Source organism: Tyto alba, unplaced genomic scaffold (assembly GCF_018691265.1).
Source record: "Tyto alba isolate M040663 unplaced genomic scaffold, T.alba_DEE_v4.0 Super-Scaffold_2, whole genome shotgun sequence".
NCBI classification, from domain to species: domain Eukaryota; kingdom Metazoa; phylum Chordata; class Aves; order Strigiformes; family Tytonidae; genus Tyto; species Tyto alba.
In genome coordinates this window covers 8807411-8829577 of record NW_024881282.1, presented here as the reverse complement: position 1 = coordinate 8829577, position 22167 = coordinate 8807411, and the positions used below count along the sequence as shown (strand labels likewise).

Sequence of the window (22167 nt, the reverse complement as noted above, 5' to 3'; positions counted from 1 at the left end):
CACAACTGTTCTGCCCACGTTATCTGAGATTTCCTTTTCTTTCCAAAAACAATCTGGAATGTTTGCACAGGGTGTACAGTAGAAAGAGACTCTCCCGCCCCTGATTACACTAAACTTGCTGCATGCATTTCTATCTTTTTTAAAAAAACTTGCTCACATTACTCAAGCTCATTTGCCTTCTGCACAACTCCACTCTGCCAGTCATTTTGAGAGAATAAAAGATCTTGGTTTACAGTCCGATGAAGCAGTTGAGAACACGACCAGGGGATAGGAAATATGTCCCATAAGCCAGGACTGATGTTCTCAAGCCCACATGATGTAGTATGCATATCCAGAAATTAGGAAAGGTGTATGGACAGCAATTCCCAAATCAAAGAGCAGAACATTTCTGCACTCCAGTGTCCCGCGAAAAACTGTGGGTCTCACTGTTGGCTTCAGAGGAACTTTTTTCTTACTGCATCAACTAAAAGAAAAAGAAGATGGACCTGATTTATGACCTTATACTGACTGGTTCAAATTCCTTTATTGTTTATTGATCCTAAAGTTAATAAAAAAAAAAAATGTGACTTGTTTGTCTAATATGTTATTTTCAGCTGTAACTAATCTGAGCTCTGACTGGCTTTGGAACTGCAACAGTTATAAGAAAGCTAAGATTGATTATTACTGTCCAAAGACACAGAGTAATTAAACCTACTGAAAAAAAAAAAAAAAAAAACTTCTATAACAGGTGGGGGTAAAGGAAAACTGAAAGAAAACAACCAGTATTGAGGATATTAATACATCTGTTCTGCATCTGAATGTCCTTCCAAATAAGTAATCAAAATGAGATTGAAAGTGCAACCCAAGTATAGTACAAATACAAGAATGTCTGCATTGAAATTCTGTAACTTTTCTTTATTCGCGGTGATACATTCAAACAAAAGTGCTCCAGATAACAGCCATAAAGTAAAGGAAATTAAAATAAAAAGGCAGAAAAAGACCATCAGATACATATGGTGATTATTCATATTTCAAAGCATTAGTAACTGCTTGTATCTGAGTGCACCAAAAGCCCACATGAGGGTCCATGTTTTTGTACACTGAACCTATAAAAATAATAATCATAGGCAGCCCTAGCAAAAAATGTTTTTCAGAACTAGAGCTAAAGCCATCACAAACATAAAGCACCATTAGGCATATGTTTACAAATGCCATATTAATTAGTGGAGTGTAAGACAGGCTTAGCTGAATTAACATTTTCCTTGTATAGCGTAGGGAAGCTCTGCTTAGATTCATTCCTTCCCAGCTCTGCCATTTCAGGGACTTGCATCTGCTCAACACCACCAAGTGCCACAGGCAACCTGGTAAGCTTCAGGAGACAGTGAGAGATGGATGGAAGGGAAACTGGAACTGGAGCCAGTGTTTATCCTCCTATTTAAAAAAAAAAACAGTATTGGCACGGCAGCATGTACTTAACCATGTTACTGCAATACAGTGGCACAATCCACCTGAGAAACACTGTTTGTACAGACCACATTGACTTCTCAATGCTGTTTGCTGAGCTACAAGTATTTGGCTGGACTTATTTTACCTATAAAAGACAGTTCTTGTTTCAAACTACAATTCTGCTATAGAAAAAATGTAAGTTACTGTCACCTATAAGAGACAGAGAGCATCACTTCATAGCAAATTCAGATTGTGGCTCTATTCCAGCTGCAGAATTACTGAACTGTGCATTTGCCAAGAATTATTTGTAACTCAACAATTTGATGGGGAAGAGGATTCCTACCCCAAATAACACAAAGAACAGAAGTCAAGATGCCCTACAAATTACCGTGTGAAATGGGATACAAGAGAGAGACACTCTAGGGTCCCTCTATCTCGTGTATTTTTAGGTAGGCCAGCATGGATCTTCCACAAAAAGGGTAAAAACTCAGTAGAACCCTTGTCCCACTCTCCCCTTTAGCTGCTTTGCAGGCAGCAATTCAGATGGCCAGCAAGACCCCAGACAGGCTTCCCCTCTGAAAATCTGAGTTGCTGACACAAGATTTTCCTTAAGATATCTAAGCAGGTCATAACAGAAAACAAGCCTCTGTCCCCACATGCTTTCTATAATAGTATATTCATAGGGATCCTGCTAGGTGTAAGGCTATGCCCCAGCTGCTGTAACGATTTAAGCCCATGTGTGATTTGTGTTTCCCAAAGCAGGATGCAATGGCACTGCTCATATGACCAACATCATCTTCACAGTCAAGTCCTTGCAACATCAAGGTCTGTTTGCTCAAAAAGCATTTTTCTTAACTATGTTACTTACAAAGTCTCAGATCACTCAAGCCAAATAAAGGTTAGAAGTGTTATGCAGTTATTTACCCTTCATGCTATTTATGTGGCATTTGTCTCCCACAGCGCATGCCTTGCCCTTTTCACACTCCCTTTCTCATGCAGGAACACAAAGCTGTAATGTTTGGGTTGCAAACACCATTAAATGCCCCTCTTCAGCCCCCAACAGCATAGAAATATTTTCTTTTAAAAGTTCAGATCAAAGCATTTCTACTAATCCTAGGATTTATTAAAACAAACATTGTAGGCATGAGATAGTCAACAGTGTCCCTTTTATAAGATTCTTTGGAGACGGTTCTGATTTCGTACTGTTTACTGATCCGCCCCTAATTAATCTTCAGTTGCTCAGCTGCAAATTCAGCAAGTCCACCTGCTCCTTCCCCACCCAGCAGACCTCCTTCCCGGTTCTGAGCTGTAATGATAGCACCATACAGCCCCCATGCTAAGAACAAGGTGGCTTGCTTGAAAAGCTATATATCACAACCTGATGTTACAAGATCATATCACACATATCTGCAGCAGAAGTCTAGCCATTCCTCAGACGAGTAATTAAAACCAGTCATTAAGTGCTTTCAAGAACTGTCATTGTCTTTATCCTTCCCTGCAGTCAAGGTAGTTGCCTTTGATCCAGTAACAGATCTGTGCGTATTTGAGGGGTGTGATGCGAACAGCTACATTGAAATCCTGTGGGGTGCCATTCATGTCCACCCACTGATGGCCTGAAAATATTCCAATAATTTTACGCTCCCATTTGTGATTCTGCCTCTTCCACATCCTCACATACACCCCAGATCCACTCGCACCCGGCTGGGCATCGCACTGCTGGTACAACAGGTCATATGTTTCATCTTTGACATCACAGAAACGGTAAACCAAGTTTCCTGGACGATCATTGTCATAACCAGAGAAGTGAATCCTCCCTCCAGGTAAGTGCCTTGCTGGTGGGCTCACACCTATCTTCATAAACTTTCTTTTATGAGGCTTCTTGAGCTCCAGCAGGGCATAGTCATAATCCATGCCAATATCATTGGCATTGCCTTTGATCCATCCTTTGGGGACATGTGTCCGTTTCACTCGGATCCACTGGAATTTCATTTTCTCAGGCATTGCTGAGTTTGTGATATTGGCCCCTTTGCTGCCATCTTTCAGTTTGGGCTTTAGGAAGCCCACCCGCAGTTTCTGAGCTCCTTTGACGTAACTCTTGCCATCGTGGATACAATGAGCGGCAGTAAGAACATGCTTTTCAGCCACCAGCGTCCCCGTGCAACCTGTAGATAGCTTCACCGATGTGGAGAATGGGTAATTCAACAAGAAGTCTTTACCAAAAATGCTAAACCTGCTGTCATAGCCATAGATCTGCCTCTTAGTTCGAGATTTGCCTTGAGACCCATCACCGCTGCTGCTCAGAATATATATACCCACTTCAGTTTCAGTGAGGCTACCATTCGCGTACAAAGTTTCATAGGACAGGTAGTTCTTCACTTCTTCGTAAGTTGGCAGCGGAGAACTTTTGTGGCATGCTGGGCCACAGGGAGAAACCACTTCCAGTTTGGCTTCTGCATCAAACTGTGGTTTCTCCAAGTTAAGGGTAGACTGTGGCAGGATAACCGGAACTCTGTACGATGGCCAAGTTGGCTTCCAGTGAGAACTGGAGGGCATCACATCTTTAGCAGCACACAAAAAGAAGATTAAAGTGGACAAGCCTGCCATTCTGAATGCCGGTCTGTGGAAAGCAAAAGGAAGTCCAGTTACTCACCCAAACTTTTTGCAAGATTGATCTATCTTGCTAAGTAATGGCTTGCTAACCAAGTATAATATAATAAGGGTCAAGTGATTTGAACAGAGCCAACTGTCAGTAAGTACTTCATATTTCTCAGTGTTAAACTAATGCCTTAACCTGTACCTTAAAACAAGTGTCCCTGGTTAACACTGTACCACAGGGCATTTAACCCTTAGGTGTGCTGAGACACCAACTCCCCGCTGATATCAGTGGGAAGTTATGATATTTGTCTTCACACGGTATAAAGAAAATTCAGACTCCGTGTAATTCCTGCCTTCAGAAATCATAGCTCCTGCAAAGAGTTGATGTGTCTTACTTCAGCTAGACCACAGCATTCTCCGCAAGCTCCCATCTACTCTCTGACTTCAGTGAGAGAGGTCCTTAAATCACCTCACACCATTTGCTGTCCTAGCCAGAGGCATCAAGGCGGTGGTAGGAACAGGCGGGTGGGCAAAGAAGGTAACCTGAACAGGAGCTGGGTTGCAGAACATGACTGCACAGGAGACTCGCTTCCCCTTGCAACTCTTACCAGAGGAAGGTTTCTGCTCCATGTAGCATTTGCTCTCCCCTAGGCTTACATGAGAAAGGGAGATATGATTATATGAGGGAAGCTAATGAAGTAAGTTTACAATCCTTGAGGGAATTTTCAGTTAACATACTGGCTTATTCCTTTATAAACTCAATTAATTAGAAATGCAGACCAACCCCCTCTGAGCACAGGGAAGCAAATGAGACTATAAATGTGTTTATGAACCACAGGCAGAGGGCCTCAGACTGCAGAGAACAGCGTGCACTAGTACTGTGTCAAGAAAATGTGTAACTTTAGTTTATTTGAAAATTAGCCATACAGCTGAATCGCTGCAGGAGGCATTGTGCCCTGGGAAGGAAGACAGGCAGGATCTCCCTCATACAAAGATTATTCAAACAAAACATCACAATTATGTTGAGCTTACACATATTTAAAACCCTGCTGAGGTTACACTGATCACAACTGCAGGATCATTCCTGAAATACCTCAAACAAGTAAACCAAAGCAAATCACACAGGAGATAACCACAGCTCTCTATGAATAAAAAAGAAAAATCCTTCTCTCCAACACTTTTTGTAGGAATATTCCATCCCTAAGCTGCACCAAAAAAGACTTCAGAAGCTACAGACTGCTAAAGTCCAAAGGTGTCCAACTCAAATATTGGGCCTGGATTCTTCCATTGTTGGTAGCATCCTCTTTGGGAATGGAGTCTATAATTAGAGCGCACAATGTTCAAAATATCAATTGACTCACACAGGATAGCAAAACATTCTCATTCCAAAAAACAGACGTAGATGAACAGAGCTGGTGCTACTGATGCCACAGAGGCAGCTACTGACTCTTCCAGAAACGACCAGACTGTTGGTAATGTTTTCATTAACAAACAGGACATCTTTAAAGGGATGTATTTTTTTCTAGAAGGGTTAAGTGCTACATAATGGTTTACTTTATACCTAACAGGCAAGTCAAAAAAATACAGGCCATTTTAAACATGAATCAGAATTGCATAATTTGGATGTCCCAAAATTGGAAAATATTTGCCTATGTGTTCAAAGAAAGCCATCAGCTCCTCCGGCTCCTTCCACAGCAGAGATTAATATCAGATGTGGTTGGGCTTTGCAAGCTATGAAATGAGATAGTTTCACATTGGTATAAGGATGGCCCAGGAAACACTTGCTGTGTATCAAATATACTTGTTGTATAACAGTGATTAGGAAAACATAGGAAAAGAAGGTAACAGAGACAAATGATACCACTCCATTTTCACAAAGACAATATACACTAGTGTAAGTCAAGTGTTAACTGTCTTACTTGTGACAGTGAGGACTGTAAACAGAAATGTTTTCTGGTCTCCCAGTAAGAAGCTGAAAACAGACTAAATCACAGTTATGCTGTGCATCAGGTAGCAGATCCCATTATTAAGAGCACGTATTTATAAGCAGTCTGCTCTCATCTGCTTCACATAAAAGTTATTGCCACAAATTACATATGAGGCTTTCTCGATAGGTGGAATCTCTGCCTAAATTGCACCACTCATAACACTTCTTGGACCCAAAAATCATTCATGCTGAGTCAATGCTGGCCTTTGGCTGGTTTATTTAGCTGGCAGGGGAAAATTCAGAGCGTCTTGTCAGTTGTTATTTGCACAAGCAGCAAGATTCCCTCGTGCCTGTCAGCACAGCGACCTGATGAAGTGACTGTGTGCCCAACAACTTCTCTGCTTCCTCTGAGAGCATCATCCAGGCTGAAAACAGAAATTACCTCTCCCTGCAACTTGCCCTCCCTTATCTCCCTGCCATTACCACTACAGCAACACCAACACTTTCCAAGGCAGTTTTAGACAGTAGAGGGCAGCCGCCCTATGAAGAGAACAAGACAAGAGCTGGGACTCAAGTTGGTCCCCAAAAAAGGCTTCAGAAGATGGTTATCTGTGTCTGTGCTGTGGTGTGTAAAGTGGTACTTACTCCACTTTATGTCTCTGAGCAAGCCTTCCCACACCTCTCCCCTGCTGCCTCTGTGCTGGGATCACATTGCAGATATATGGGATAAAACAGCCCTTTCATCAGTTGCAGAAATTTTCTGTTATTTAAAATGCTATTAAAAGTTAACAATAAAATTACAGTTGTGTGCTTATACCTGACCATAGAAGCTAAACAGTGCTCACAAACCACAGCATTTACTGAAGTCTTCGTAATTATGTCTTATCTGGAGACATAACTGGTACTAAGTCAGCTCTGAGCTGCAATAAATAGAATAAATATGTCTTATTTATAACCAGATGCCAAATTACTGCATAGTACCTCTTCCGCGTAGATCCCTCCTCCTTAAAATATAAATGGTTAAGCAGAAAAATGAAATAATTTAAAAAGTAGTCTAAATTTAAAGAGACACCTACCAGTTAGCCTCTTCTTTCTTTCTCCTTTCTCTTTTCCTTTTTGTTAAAAACAAAAAGCTGCAAAAGACAGAGTTAACACTCTCTACATTCAGCTACTTACTCAAGGGTGACCCTGAACAATGTTCTCAAACGGAACAAACTGGTAAGAAGTGAGTACTTCCCTGAACAGCTATCATAAAATGATATGGAATGAATTACGATGTGCTGCTCTACTGTAGTACCACTCTTCTGTTTCTGTTTAAACTGTGTCATAAACTCAATCCACCCTTTGACTCAGTACAAAGCCCTGCTCTGATATCCAGCCTAGGAACCCCCTAGAAAGCGGTTTGTACATAATCACACTTGCTAATGGCATTAAAATTGTTTAGAGAATGGAAACAGTGACAGCTATCCCGGGGCTCCCCATGCCGCTAAAACACTTCACAGACACATTTTCCTGCCTGCTACAGCCATTCACGCCTTGAGATAGATGTTGGTGAAAGAGAACTGCCTTGTTCAGGAAGGACATGAATCATTTTCTAATAAGCAAGTAATTTTTTTGCAAGAGTTCACTACTTCAGGGGTGGTTCTTGTAAAAGATGGTTAAATAACAATAAATCTTGGAACATCCAGTATGAAAGCCCATGAACCAAACAGTCTCCATTACACTTTGAAATTAAGAAAGTTTTTCCACAGTGCTGGAAGCCAGAATGATTAACACTGAAAAAAAAAAAAAAAAAAAAAAAAAAAGTAAGAGAGAAAAACCTGCCTCAAACCAAATTATAAGGGTGAACTAAATCACTGTCACTGCCGTGCCAAAATATCTCTGCTGCTTTTCTTAGTCACAGAACATGTTAAAACACAGCAAAAATAATTGAGTCGTGCTTTAAGAATTACAGAAGCCTTGCTGCCATTAAAATATAACATCTCTATTAGCCTGCCTGCGATGCTGAGGGTGGTGTGTGTGATTGTTACACTGCCTCACCCGCTAGACTGAGGGCTGCAAGAAGAGATGTCTCAGAAAACCTGAAACGAACTTTGATACTGGCAGGCCAAGTCTGTTAACATATACAACAGGCACAGCGGGTATTTTGGCACGTGTGTCAGCGACATATGCACACACAGAGGAAAGGGATCATATTATGTGTTCACCACAGTTCAATTCCTACAGAATAATTTTACTGCCTCTTTTCGCGCTCCCTTCATCCCTCTAAAGCAGCTTCGGTTTCACCGTACAAGAGCAAACCGCGTTACAGGCAGACAGTGACGGTCAACTTGAATAAAAAGGTAAGCTATGAACCAGGACATGCATCCCCAGGGCTATCAAACCACCCAAGTGACCGGGCAGCCGTGCAAGCGGGGTCTCTGGTGGGACCTTACCGACCCCTCAGACCTCGCTCGGAGCAGGAGGCAAACAACTGCCGCAGGCTCCAGCAACCGCTCCGCTGAAGAGATCGCGTCATGTATTTCTTAAAAAAATAATAAAAAAACAAAACAAAACAAAACACCAAAATACTGATGTTCTCGGTCGCGGTGATGAATCAAAGTAGAGGACCGCAGCGGCTCAACCGGAGAGCGACTTCTGACGCCTCCCCAGCGTCGAAAGCAGCAGAGGCGAATTTTCTATCAGCTGTTTCCTCACTAGACGCCGCTTCAAAGTTCGGCACCGGCATCACCGAGCAGCGGCACCAGCCGCCCCGGCGGCTTCAAACCCGACGCGGGGACCGGCGGGGAGAAGCCGCTGCGTTATCCCTTTTGTTTGCCCGCCGCCGGGGAGGCGGCGCCGGGTGCGCTCCCGTTGGCTGCGAGGAGGGTTAAAAATTAAGCTCAGCCGCGGAGGGCTCGCCCCGAGCCGAGCCGGGACAGCGGCTCCCGCAGCCCGGCTACGGCCGGTGCCCCGCAGCGCCGGGCTCCCCTCGGCAGGTGAGGCGCTGGCCTCAGGGCACCGAGCGGGGCGAACGGCCCTCGCCACCCTCCCCGCCGCCCCTCTGTCCCCCCCGGCGCCCCGCGGCACCCTCCCGGCCGGCGGGACCCGCTACCTACCAGCTCCCCGCGGCGGCGGCGTCTCCGGGAGCCGCTCAGGCAGGTGGCGGGGCCGGTCCCATCCCTCCCGCCGCCTCCGCGGGGCTCGGGGGCGCCTCCCCCGCTCCCTCCCGCCGGGCGCCTGCCCTCCGAGGCGCGCTGCGAGCGGGGCGGAGCGGCGCCTCCCGCAGGTAGCTGCCGCCGCCGAGCCCCGCTCCGTCCCCCGCCCCGTCCCCCGGCTCCGTCCCCAGCTCCGCAGCGCTCCCCGCGGCCCGTCCCACCGCCCGCCCGCCGCAGCGGGGGGGCCCTGCTGGGCGAGGCCCGGGGCCGTGGCAGTCCCTCAGCGCAGGCCTCCCCCCAGCCCAGCCACCTCCCCAGTGCACCCGTGGGGCGTCACCCCTTTTTTTTTTTTTTTTTTTCTTTCCACTTTTACCGCTGTTTAATTTACTTCCTAAGGAAAAACATTTATTTTTTTTTCCCCCCCTCATCTTTGTTTTTATTCACTGCGTCCCGGCACTGCAGGCATCTCAGGGGCCGCCATCCCCTCACCCTGGGGGGGGTCAGGCTACCCCAGGGCTGGGATGGGAGGTTTTGAGGTGCAGTGGTGGCACCTCCGTGGCCCCGAGGGCACCAGGCTCTTCGTCCCCAACGTCTGGGTCCCCAGCGTGGCAGGTCCCTTCTCGCAGGGTCCCCAGGCATGGGGTGAAGCCCTGGGGTCCCTCCTGCCATTGCAGGGCATAAGCACCAGGAGCTCTGCGGCCTGTCACCTGTGTTGCCTCATCAGGCAGATACTTGAGTTTGTCAGTCGTGTTCTTCGCATGGGTTTTAATTACTCATCCTTGAATTCTTATAATGATACCTGGCAAGAAAAGAGGAAACCGGAGCCAAGAAGGCAAAAATCCTGCAATATGTTTTAACTCTGAGAGAAAAATCTGCAAAAAGTTTTGCCAAAATTCCCAGCTGATCACCATTACCCCAGAAAGGAAATATAAATTTCACAGGAATCAATTTATTTGCTGCCTTCTACTGACCTCTTTACCCTGCTGCTACCCATACAAAGGACCAGGAGAGCCTGAAGCATAAAGAAATCTCTGCCTCATACACAGACCCTATGTGAGGAGCTGAGATGTTACAGGATCTTACATTCTCAGACATGATTTTTGTAACTTACATTTACTTGGGCCTAGCACCAACCCCATTTGGGTCTGTGGAAAGGTTTTAACAGATGCTTGGAAAAAGCAAGTGCTACAAAAATCAGAAAGGCTCAGACAAGTCTTTCTAAACTATGAATGCCTAGAGGAGAGTTACAACATGAGGGAGAGGTCCCCAGGGGCAGAGGACAAACATCTCCAGCAGAAACACAGCTAGGAAATACAACTGGTGTCAGGGGGAAGACAGGGCTGGTGACACCAGTTCAGCTGCTCTTGGGCCACCAGGAAATGATCATGCAGCAGTGAGGAAGGTACATGGAGTATCAGTAGGCAGCTAACAAGTAAGACTTCATCAGCAACAACATACTAATCACAGGTTCCTTCCTCATCTGTACTCTGCATCTACTCGCCACCCAATTAGGTACACAGTCCCACCGCTCACGAAGCTCTGCCCTGTTTTGCGTGAATGGAGGAGTTGGCCCATGTCTTGTAGGGGGTGAAAGCGTTGTGAGGTTTGGTGTACATAGTGAGAGTTGCAGCTGCAGCAGTGGTCCACACGGGCTCTTGCTTTCCATGGTCGTACAGCCTCTTCTGTCACAACCTCTGTGTGCACTCCAGGGCCTTCCCAGCTTTCCTCTCACAGGTCTTCCTGACTGCAGTAGGTTACCACACCAAACGGGGCCTCTTGATCACTTTTACTCTTCTGACAAGGTACAGATTGCCCAGCAGTCACTTCTAGATGACTGCAAACCCTTCACTGAACATTCCTCTATGTCCCTTTCCTGCTTTCTCTCAAATGTATCAGCCTTCCTGTATCACACTGCTGGTTTCAAGAGGCTCCTTGTGAACAAGGAATAAATATTAGCATAATTGTTTCCTTCTTTGCATGTTTTCCGCAATTTTTTATTTGCAGTGACTGAATAAATTCTGTCTGACTAAAGAAAGACTGTTTGATCTCCAGACACAAATTCAAATAGATGCAATCCTAGACGATGTTATACTGATAGACATGTTTGCAGCAGATGGGAGGCAAAGATACAAGACACAGCTACGATATGTATGGTGGGATTCACCTCAACTGTAGGGGTTTGGGATGCCTTGGGCTATCTGTGATACAATACAACACTATAGATCTTTCCTGTCTAGAGCAGCAGCTATAAGTCAGTGCTGAAAAAGATAGAGGCACCCCATCCAAAAAAAGTGTCTGTGTAAAAGTTCATAGTTAGAGACATCCCAGCACACTTTTTGTGGTTTCCTGGTGTATCTCTGTCTTCCTGTGACTGACTGCTGTCTCTCTACTTCTGATTAGGAGAAAGGATCATCTTTTTGTGCTATGTTTGCACAGCACCTGCCACCATGGGCAGCTGGTTCATTCCTACCAGTCCACAAATTTCAGTTACACAGATGATAAGATGTACTTCTACTCATGACAACATAGGTTTATAGGAGCCACAAGGCTTGGTGTCTACAGGACTCTGCCTGAGAATGAAGCCTTAAAGAAAGCGTTGGGCAAAAACTTCTTTCATGCCAAAGGCCGTGGAGAAGAACACTTAGTCTGAAATTAAGTTATGAGACAATTGGTTGCCACAAAAATGTCTAATTTTGGTTTTAGGTCATACATTGAACCATAAACTCAGAAAAGACGGCTTGCCTGGCCTATTTTAATGCCTGCCTTAAGAAAAAATGTGCCACTGTCCAGTTTTCTCCAGCAGCTATAGACAAAATCTAATTCAAAAGAGGAAGAAAATACCAATTATAGATTTTTTTTCCCTATATGTGTAATTCTTCAGAAACAAGAGCGGTGTTGAATTTGGGCTGCACAAGCTTTTTTAAAAAGAGAGTGAAGTCCAAGATCTGAGTGTTACTGTGAGCCATTGTTGAGGCAAAGAGCAGTAAGTGACAACATACGTAACGGTGAAGAGGTATTAGCTGTACTATATTGTCAAGTGATAACACACATGCTGGCTTTTCAGCACCTTGCAAGTAAGCTGAAAATGAAACAGTCTACAGGTGGGAGCCCTAATGAATGGCACTGTCAGGACGTAATTTCTCATGGTTGAAGAAATCTTTTATTCTGCAGGGAAGTGAAGTAACCTGGCATTATGGGCCTGTGCCAGATTCCACCGCAGACAATGGAGTGATTTCAGAGGCCACTGAGTCTGGAAGGAAGAATGACAACCCACAACTGGCTCAAGTGAGTCCTCCCATTGCTCACTGCTGATATAATGCAGCGGGAAAGGCCTTGGAGTTCCCCGTCGCAATGGCAGCTACCCAGCAGGCTCCCTCTTCCTTGCACAGGACAGAGACCCCTGCCCTGTTTCCCAAAGCTCTTTCTAACTGCAGGAGGAAGAAGTTAAAGGTGAAGACACTCTCTATCCCTTTGAAAACAGTCTATTTTGAAGGCAAGGATGATGCAGACTGGGACTTTGGAGAAGCAAGTCCTATCCTCATCTCTGCCCCTACTTCATTGCAGGACTTCAGGAAAGCTCTGCTGCCTCGGTTCCACGAGTGTGAGAGCATGTTCTATCTCAAGGCAGTGTTATGATGATAAATACAGTGGTGATTGTCCCATGACCAGGTGCTGTGGTGACAAGGAAGGGAAGGACAGACATTTGCCTCAGATGCATTGTACCATAAGTTGATACCACCCAGAGAGAATGAACTATTTTCCTTGAGTTTTCCAAGACTGTGGATGCAAGGGTGGTGGGGGAGGCACTTATTCCTAGTTCCCAGAAGCAAGATACTTTTACTGTCAGCTCTTAAAGGAAGCATGTGAGGACTGAGAATCTGAGTTGTTTGGGTTATGAAAAAGATTGCCAAGTGGGAAAACTGACAGCTGAATTTATACAGTATCCTTCCTGTGTTAGCAAAAATCTTGTCATCTGCAAGTGTGACACAGTGGAGCAGCGCGGAGGACCCTAGCCTTGGAGAGGATCCCTTCGTCCAAATAAAGAGAGCTAAAAGTTAGGCATGACCACTATGAGTTCCTTTTGCAGGCCTTTAGGGTCTACCTCGGAGGGAGATTTATTACATGCTAAAATAGGATTTAAGATAGGCAAGATAATCATTCCTTAAAAGCACTAATTTCCTTCCATTGCCTATTAGCAGAGGTTAAATTCAACTTTCTGATGCCTACAATTAAGTGAAATGAATACCACTCAGTGTGTCCATCTTCTTCCTGGGTGAATATGAGTATTTGTGCATCTAGTTGCAAATCATGCTAACACGGGAAGGTTTCGAGTGCACAGTTCCACCTGCAGACATAATTGTGCAAATAAACGCCTTTGCCTGAGACAACTCAAGCTTTAAATTTTCTAAAATTATTGGAAAAGTAATGTACTACCACATGGGAAACATGAAAAATAGGACTGAAATTACAGTGTGTTTAGGAATAATTTTGTAGGGTTTTTCCCCCCAGAATTCTCACTTGAAAGGCTTATTGGGATTATCTATATCTGTCAGACAGGGCATGAGATTCTCTAAATATCTGCTTGGAATAGAGTATATTATGTAGAAATTTTGATCAAACCATGAGATGCATAGAAAGAAGAAAATGAGGAACAACATTTTGAATTCAGCTTGGTTCAAAATTCACAGCTATATATATAGTATAGATGCTTTTAGCTCTACAGATCTTGGAAATTACTGCTATTCATATTACTGAAAACATTTCTGACAAGTAATATTTAAAATAACAGTGCCCCTTTAATTTCATGATAGTGAAAACTTGTTGAAATAAAACAGGCACCTGGATTTGCTCCAACAAGGCTGAGATTCTTGTAAGACACTGCATCTTCACCATTTGGATAAACAGCATATCAATACAGTGAAGTAATCCCAAAATAACACCTTACAAATAAAACATCCACTGCAACTGCACTCCCTGAGAACTCCGGGAATTTCCTGAAAAAGAGAATCTTCAGCATTATGCAAAACTGTACCACATACATCACTACTGTTTTTGTTTTCATGCTAGCCTATGTCTGTCTGCTGGGTTTAGATTCTGCTGTAGGTTTCACTGCTCCGTCTGGCAGTTTTGAATCCACCATGTACTCATCTAAGAATAGTGAGCTATAACATTTTATAAGTGTTGTATGTGACCACGAAGTTACTGTATAGTTAGAAGCTCAGTGAGGATATTAATAGACTGCTTTTAGCTCCCATTGGAGATCATAGTCACCTCATGCCCAGCTTGTTTAAAGAGAAGCCCGTGTTAGAGCACACAGCAAAGGAGAAGGTTCTCCCTCCCTGCAGTGAGAGCCCACGCCTGCAGAGCAGATGAGCTGGGCACAGTGTTTGGACAAACCTTTCACCACCTGCCCATCAGCCTTTGCAATGATGCTGTGTGGCTAATGCTGGGAAGGCATTTCCTAGCCCTGTTGTACAGCAAGAATTGGTAGGATTTCTAGTAAGATGCTTGAGCTCAGACTTTGTTTGCTGCCTGGTCACGTTGCACCCAGCATAAAGGCACCCTGGAGTTAGCAGTGAGGGACCACATCGTATTTCAGTCTATGTTCTAGCTATGGTCTGTCTGGCAGCGCAGACAGAGCCTCTGCAGTTAAAACATCCCTCAGGGAGAGGAAGGGTTGAAGGTGGTGTTCTTGGCAAGATCATCCTGCAGTGGATGCAGGCCCCGTGGGGACACTTACAGCAGGTGTATCTCCCCACCTTAGGGAGACAAATTCAAAGGAAAATCAGGCAGGGATTGGGACTATTTTAATGAGCAGTTCTGCCTTAATTTCTCAGTCAAATAAGCCTTTGCTGGTAGAATTTCCGTGAGTCCATGTAACTCCTGTGAGTCAGTGTTCCTAAGGGGAAGGAGCATAGAGGTCCAGGGCATACAGGAGGGCGGTTTAGCCATCACAGCCAGCACATGGGACTGTCTGATAGGGGCCTCTGGTCTGAAACGTGAAGAGGAGTCATGTTAGAACCAGGAGAGGTCAGTTACAGTTAGCTTGGGAACAAGTAAACAAGATTAACCTCGGCTAATATTAGCCATCTAAAAAATATGCCAGTAGCCTATGGAAGGCCATCTTTAAGTCAGAGGAGAGGAGGCATCTCCAGAGGGCAATCCATCCCACCTGTGTTAGATGCTGCAGTTATTATGGAATGAACTGCAGTCTGGAATTATTTTCTCTTGGGCATCAGTGGAGGCAGCCTAGACAGCTCATGTGGAGAGGACATTTGGCTTTTAAAGTTAAATGGCAATACACCATTCAGAGTTAAGTGCTGCTCCTCAGAGAATCGCTCTTGGGCAGCTCTTGTTCACATCTTGTCAAGATGAGCTTAGCTTGTTTTCCAAATCTAGTGTATCCAGCTATGAAAACAGTGATGATTTTTCTCCCAAATAGGCAACCTGTTTCACTAACCTATGATCCTTTTCCTTCCCTTGTGGCAGATGACATCTTTCATTTGCAAGGTAATAATTGTGATTTTATGCTTTTCAGCTGTGACTGCAGCTGCAGTACTGTATTTAGTTCTGGCTACTTAGTTCCCTGTGAGATGTAGACAAATTGGAGGTGATTAAGGGAAAAAAAAAAAAAAAGGCTTAGAGGTAAATAAAGAAAACTTGCATAGTTTATCACAGGATGAATATAACAGTCTACACTTGCAGTGCACAGTATATAGGACCCTAAGGAGGAATTATTTCACATGGCACTGAAGAGTATGACAACAGTATAATGCGATAAGAAAAGACGTATTTGGGCTAAATGTCACCAGAAAAATTTCTGACTGTGTGAACTGGTTGTGAAATAGTATCCCAGGGGATTTTTCCCCTATCCCCAAGGATATATAAACTGTGTGAAGAAAAACATTAGGAAAGAGAACAATCTTGAATATCATGTAGCAGTTTAGGTAACCCAATAGGTCTTTCCTAGCACTAATTACTGCAATCTACAGTTCAAAGCCTGGAAGATAAAAAACCCATTAGATGATATGTCTTGCAGAGACACATCCCATAAGGAATATTTATAGCAAGTCTGGATTTCTTATAACTTATTTCCGACACAGTGTGCCTTTGAGTGCATTTCAAAACTCAAAGATGAATGTCTAAAAATAGCCATGTGCTGCTCTATACTGCGTACCAAGTACTTACTGGCGGTCTGTAAATATTTCCTCTTCAAATGTACTCAGTGAAAAAGCCTGTTTCCGAAATGTCAAATCTATGCACTTAGTCTACACTCTTTCAGTTAAGTTTGGTTCCCTTTTATACCAAGGAGAGAGACTTAAGTGTAAAAAAATAATTTTTAATGACGTGTATACAGCCAAATCAGATAAAGATACAGATACTACGGACCTGAGTCTAGGACCTCAACACCACACCAGGAGCTGAGTGATGCATCAAACCTGTAAATATAATTTAGAATTTAACATAGCTTTCTCATCCTCACTGAAAATACGAACTAAGAGAAGCAGTGTATAGATACCTGTCTACCTTTAGCAACTGCCTAAGACTAAGTCAGAGACACCCCATATACTCCGTGGCATTGTTCCATGGTCACCTTGGCAGAAGACTTCCTGGGACAGAAGAGGAGTGAGCAGTGCACCCAACCCAGACATCTACACAGGTACTCCTCAAGTGGTAGTTCAGCCACACTCAGGAGAAGTGAGGGTCGTGGCACTGCCCTCATCCTTGTGTATTAGTAGGAAGATGATCCCATATAACTACTGATCGCAGCAGTGGACCTGGGCCGTGAGGAAAGATCCCAGCCAGAAGTACCAGCTTTTTTGTACCTTAGGTGCTGCAAAACACTTTGGTCTCTCTTCACTTGATAGTCAAGTTACCCACACAAAGAGGGTTTTATAGCTGGAAGGAAGCACAGTGTTCAAAGATAAAACCCTGCACTACCTGGTGGACTTCTCTGCCCCAGTCACTGGTCTTGTTTGAGCTAGAAAGACATTTTAGAGAACAATCAGTCTTAAGCTAAAAATTATCACAGTGTAGGTATACATTACAGCCTTTGTTCATCATTGTCTAATTATTTCTACTTATACTTCAGCTGTTTATCAGGACGTGTTATAGTCAAAGGCCCTAAAAGTCTAAGTATACTGTATTAGTACAATTACTGTTGTTCTAAAACTTACAAATTCATCAAAGGCAGTATTATTCTTTGACAAAATCTGTTTCCGTAAGTGTTACTTATATTACTTTAATTATTTGTGAAATATATCATCAATCTGATTATGTGATCTGAGATTGGAATCAAGTAGAAAACCCCATAGTTTTCTGGGTAATTCCATATGTCTTATTCGAATACTCATATCACCTTCACTTTCTTCCAGACCCTTACAGTATTCATTCTGCTTTAGGACTAAATGAAAACTGACAGTAACAGTCAAGAGAGCTTCTTGACAAGTTTTTGAAAACTCCTGGTTTTAAAATGTCTAATTTTAGTAACAGCTGTAAGCAATAATATTTAACTCTTGGGATGATAACTCTGTTCACTAGCAAGGCTAATATATATTTTCTGTGTTGATTTTAGGTTTAGGAAACTGTTTTATGTAATTTTTAGAAAGTCCCATTGTCACTGTGGGGAATCCAGCATACATCATTCAGATTTAGTCACTGTTTCTGTACATTGCAGAGAGATGTTTTAAGTAGATATTTATCCTGTGGTTCAAAACATTTGAGATTAATGGTTTCCCTTATCAGTGACAGAAAGAGGCAATGCCATTTTTGACGTTTCTGCTATTTTGAGAACGCTACTTGCTGGCTTAATTATAACAAGTGATTTAAACTGTCTGATCACAGAAATCCTGCCACTAAATTCAATAATATCAGTTAGGTCAAATTCATGTTTATTAATGAGCAGGAAAATTCCTCTTGCTTATTCTCCAGACTTGAGTATTAGCTTAAGGAAAATTAGATACTATCTTCTTTGCAAGTCTCTTGGTTGCTTTGCTGATTTCTTTCATAATGTTTTAAATTTGTGCTAATGAGTGTACTTTTGTTCTACCTTTTCACTCTGCTCATTTTCTATCAGCTGAATGCCCCAGCCTGATCCCAGAGAAGTCTATATACCTTTCTCTTAACTTGAAGGCCATCTAAACTGCCCAATTTCCCTAGAAAAAGTAGGCCAACATTTCTCAAAGCTTTAACTTGAACTATTTACCTTGCTCTTACCTAGCTTCTGCCTAGCTTTTACTAGTTCTTCCAGATCACTTGAACATTATTCTTAGGGGCTCCCTGCTGAGATCTCTGCTCTCAGTAGTACATGAGATGACCTGTCATTAGTATTCATTTAGACCATCAGTAGTCATTAAATCTACTGAGAGAATCATAGAATAATTTAGGTTGCCTCTGGAGGTCTTCTGGTCCAACCTCCTGCTCAAAGCAGGACCAAGGCCGAAGCTGAGCCTTAGATTTGCCTCTTAAGTACAGTAAAGTGCTTCTCTTGCAGAATATCCATCAAGGACTATCTGTTGCCTTTGAACAGGTCACGAGGTTTTTACGGGAAATTGTACAGCCTCACAGGTTGAGACTTCCACAGGGATCTACCCCATACTCTCTGTTCTTTTCTAAACATCTTGTGAGTATATGGCTGAAGAAAGCAATTAATATCAAGTTTAGTGGTTATGTGCAAGAGTGGCTTGATTCTGTTCAAAAAGACAAGTGAAAAACAAGGAAAACAAGCAAACTTTTTTTTCCTATTTTCTTCAAACATCTTACAAAAAATATTTTCCTTCAATTTTTCTTATGTTGTTTACCAGTTTTTACTTATTTATTTACTGTGTTGAGGCTGGGTTGGTAGATCTGTGGCATACAGCAGGTTAATTTCCTGAGAAATTACTAAAGTTCCTCACTCTAACTGATGAGATGAGTTGGATAAAGTAAAATAGGGTGAAACATAAGAGTCTCTGATATACAAGAGATTGACTTGGGTAATACTGCGCATCTTTTAGTGTATCAATCTGAAACCATGAAGGGCATGAACCATAATAAACATGATGTCCTGATACAAAAGGAACAACATGTATGCATGACTCAAAGCATACTAACTTTAATGGAGACACACCATTAGCGTATTTTAAAATAAATACTTAACAAGCTCTTGTTAAATATTTCCTGCACTGCCAGCATGAAGGAATAAGGATACAATTCTCCATTGTCCTGCAACAGGCATGATTATAAATGGAATGGCAGTTTTAAAATAACAAATTCTCTATTATGCTTCATTAAAAGCCAGCTGTTTGCTACCAGCAATGAGCACAGAGGGTCTATGACAGCAGCGCTCCAAATTATACTTTGTCTAAGTGCACATTGCTTATAGTATTATGCTGGTAGTTGCTGACCTGTTCCATTATATGACTTTCAAACAAATCTCTCTTTTACCCTTGCTGTAAAGCTAAGCACATTTTTTCAAAGTTCTTAGTAAATAATCAACATGTCTTCATTTACAAAAATAGAATGGAGCAGAAATTCCTAACTGAGCCTGTGGGGCTGGACAAACGATCACAAATGTTTAAATATTTGATTGGAGAAAAGCCAAATTTTGAATGTCATGGAGAGTGTCCAGTGCCAAGCATCCAATTCTTCTACAGGGCCTGAACGTTTGAGCTGGAGCTAATTGTTTACCCAGTCTGTCTGCCCAGGCAAACAAGCTCCTCGAAGCTCATTGCTGTGAGTCTGCCCGGATCCCTGTTCCTCAGCCTTTATGTACTTATTAGGCTTACAATAAAGGACGGCACCGAAGCAAGCGCAGACATTAACAAAGCTAGGGGAACGCCAGGCCTGGTCAGAATTAAATCAGTGTGTCGTGAATGCTCTTGTTCTGAATGTGAATATGGAGTTTCTGTTGTGAGGGTGGGCGAGTAGCAGAAGGAGAGTGAGATGAAGTTGGGTCCCCTGTACTGAACTCGGCAGGGAAAGCTGACAGAGCCCTAATTAGGACCTGACAACCTGATCCTGCAGGCAATATTCTCACTGAAATAAATGGGAGCTCTGTCTGATTAAGAACAGTATTGTATTATATTACTACATATATTATTTGCATTTCTCCAGAATCCACAAGTCCTAACTCAGCTTGGAACTGCACTGTGCTACACATTATAAAAAAGAAAAATAAAAGATACTTTCTCACCCTACTTTGCAATCAGGATAGAAAAAACAGTCTAACTGCCTGTGTTTGCACATCGTCTTACTGGCACAACCTGGAATAAAGCCAACAACCCCTGAACCCATGTCCAGTAGGCAATATTACTCTAATTTAATTACGTTTCTCAGCGACATCCCTAACATTAGTATTTAACTCACCTTTGAATTTTATATTCTTTCATATTTCATATTCCTAATAGTAGTTTCAGGAGACCAACAGAGATCTCGTAATACAACCCCATGTGGCATTCAGTGAAGGACAGAACTTTTAATGTGCTTGAGGAGATAGAAATAAATTTGTGGAGTTGATTTTCTTTCTTCTGGGAAATGTTTGAAGGACGGAAATCAAAAGAAACACAGAGCTGGAAAACAGCAGCTTTTGAGGTTAAACTGATTCTCTTTTAGCAAGTTATCCAAGGAGCTGTTTGTTTCCTCATTGTGGTTAATTAATTTCATAGTTTGACAGAGATCATCCAGTGTGGGAATTAAAAAGACACTCTCAGTTTAGGGAAAAACCTCTGTGATTACCCTCTGGGACAGGCGGTGTGCTGTAGCAACCTGCTCCTTTAGCACATGGCAGTCCCCACGCTGGGGCAAGGGGACCCTCTGGTCTCCCTCCCTCCCTCAGTCTCTGGCCTTGATGCTGAGACCACTGGTAAGCATGTCAAAAAGTGGTGCTGTTGGAAGACCAGATTTAGATTACAAGCCCATGTCTCCAAACTGCCAGCTGACAGTAACTCTGGTTGGTGCTGCCTTGGCTTTGGTTTGAATGCCTGACAAAAGGAAAAAGCTCCATGTGTCATTGTCTGGCCCTGGCTCCTCTAGCTGTCTTTTCTAACCCACTGAGGAAGACTTTAAAGTAGGTTCTTCTGGAGATGGAGATGAAATCACACACGAGACAGGGCACTGGGGAGGCCCTTCCGCTCCCCAGAGGCAGAGGACATCCTGAGGAATTCCTGCACACTAACACACCGTCTGGGAGACAAATGGGAGGAACTGGAGGTCTGTTCAGCTGCAGAGCTACACCGTCACTGCGATTACAGAGGTGTGGTGGGACGTTTGCATGTCCGGAGTGCATAAATGCATTCAGATGGAGCTGTAATACATGCACACTCACTTTTTAGGAGATGGGAAGAAGGCTGTGCTCAGTGCAGAGGAGAGCTCCTGCACGCAGGATGTGCGGCTAGTTACCTCCGAAGGTCTTTTACAAACTAAATTTCTCTACAATTCTCCGTGAGACATTTGCCATGGAGGATTATTCTTCTGCCTCACAGATTTCTCATTAGGAGACCAGCCAACATTGTCCATTTTCCCTTTTCATAGTTTATTCCCTCTGCATTCTGCTAGCTAACTCTTTTTTTTTTTCCCTCCTGGTCATTTGCCAAAATTAGTGCTAAAACTGGAATTACAAAGACACTGTTGAGAAGACACGTTCCTGAAATCCTCTGCTGAGAAGTCACTTGTGTCTGGGAATGTCAGTCAGTATTTTGTTCTTGTTTTGGTTGACTCACATTCAATTGCTTCTTACAAGCATTGCATTTATAGAGGAAAACTAGGCAACTTAAGAAACTGATTGGTTAAACAATAAGAGTAGAAGCAGGACAGGTTTTCTGCGCTAGAAGTAGGCATTTTATTACTGTGAAGTATTTGAAACCCAAAGCTGTACATCTCATGAAGGAATGGGCTGGGATAGAGGATACTAAGACAGAGATGCGAACTAAACAGAGGGAGTTAAACCTTCACTGACATCTCTGAGTCATTTTACATTTAACTGGACTTCCCTGAAATGCCTGATGACATTTTGTTTTCCCCAGCCCTCCATGTGTCCCTCTGGCCTTTCCCTCTGAAGCCATCGGAAGAAGGAGCTTTTGCCTGTGCTGCCCAGAAGCCTCCAAA

General features: G+C 43.2%; 1 protein-coding gene across 3 annotated transcripts; it reads right to left on the bottom strand.

Moving 5' to 3' along the window:
• Positions 1 to 873: 873 nt before the first annotated feature.
• On the bottom strand, positions 874 to 9245 carry PRSS23 (serine protease 23). Of its 3 annotated transcripts, XM_042793206.1 has the most exons (3): positions 9046 to 9245; positions 8511 to 8804; positions 874 to 4042 (listed from the first exon to the last, which is right to left on the bottom strand). In XM_042793206.1, the coding sequence occupies exon 3, from the start codon at positions 4027 to 4029 to the stop codon at positions 2911 to 2913; it is 1119 nt and encodes a 372-aa protein (XP_042649140.1). In that variant the 5' UTR covers positions 4030 to 4042; positions 8511 to 8804; positions 9046 to 9245; the 3' UTR covers positions 874 to 2910. The 3 variants fall into 3 exon arrangements, with proteins under 3 accessions (XP_042649140.1, XP_042649139.1, XP_032846963.2); XM_042793205.1 differs by lacking the exon at positions 8511 to 8804 and having other exon boundaries at positions 9046 to 9244; XM_032991072.2 differs by lacking the exons at positions 8511 to 8804; positions 9046 to 9245 and adding an exon at positions 8383 to 8503.
• Positions 9246 to 22167: the final 12922 nt, after the last annotated feature.

Coding starts and splice junctions, on each gene's coding strand:
- PRSS23 (XM_032991072.2), bottom strand. CDS start 8,465: ATGACGCGATCTCTTCAGCGGAGCGGTTGCTGGAGCCTGCGGCAGTTG. Junction 4,043..8,382: donor GAGCGAGGTCTGAGGGGTCG/GTAAGGTCCCAC, acceptor TGCTTTCCACAG/ACCGGCATTCAGAATGGCAG.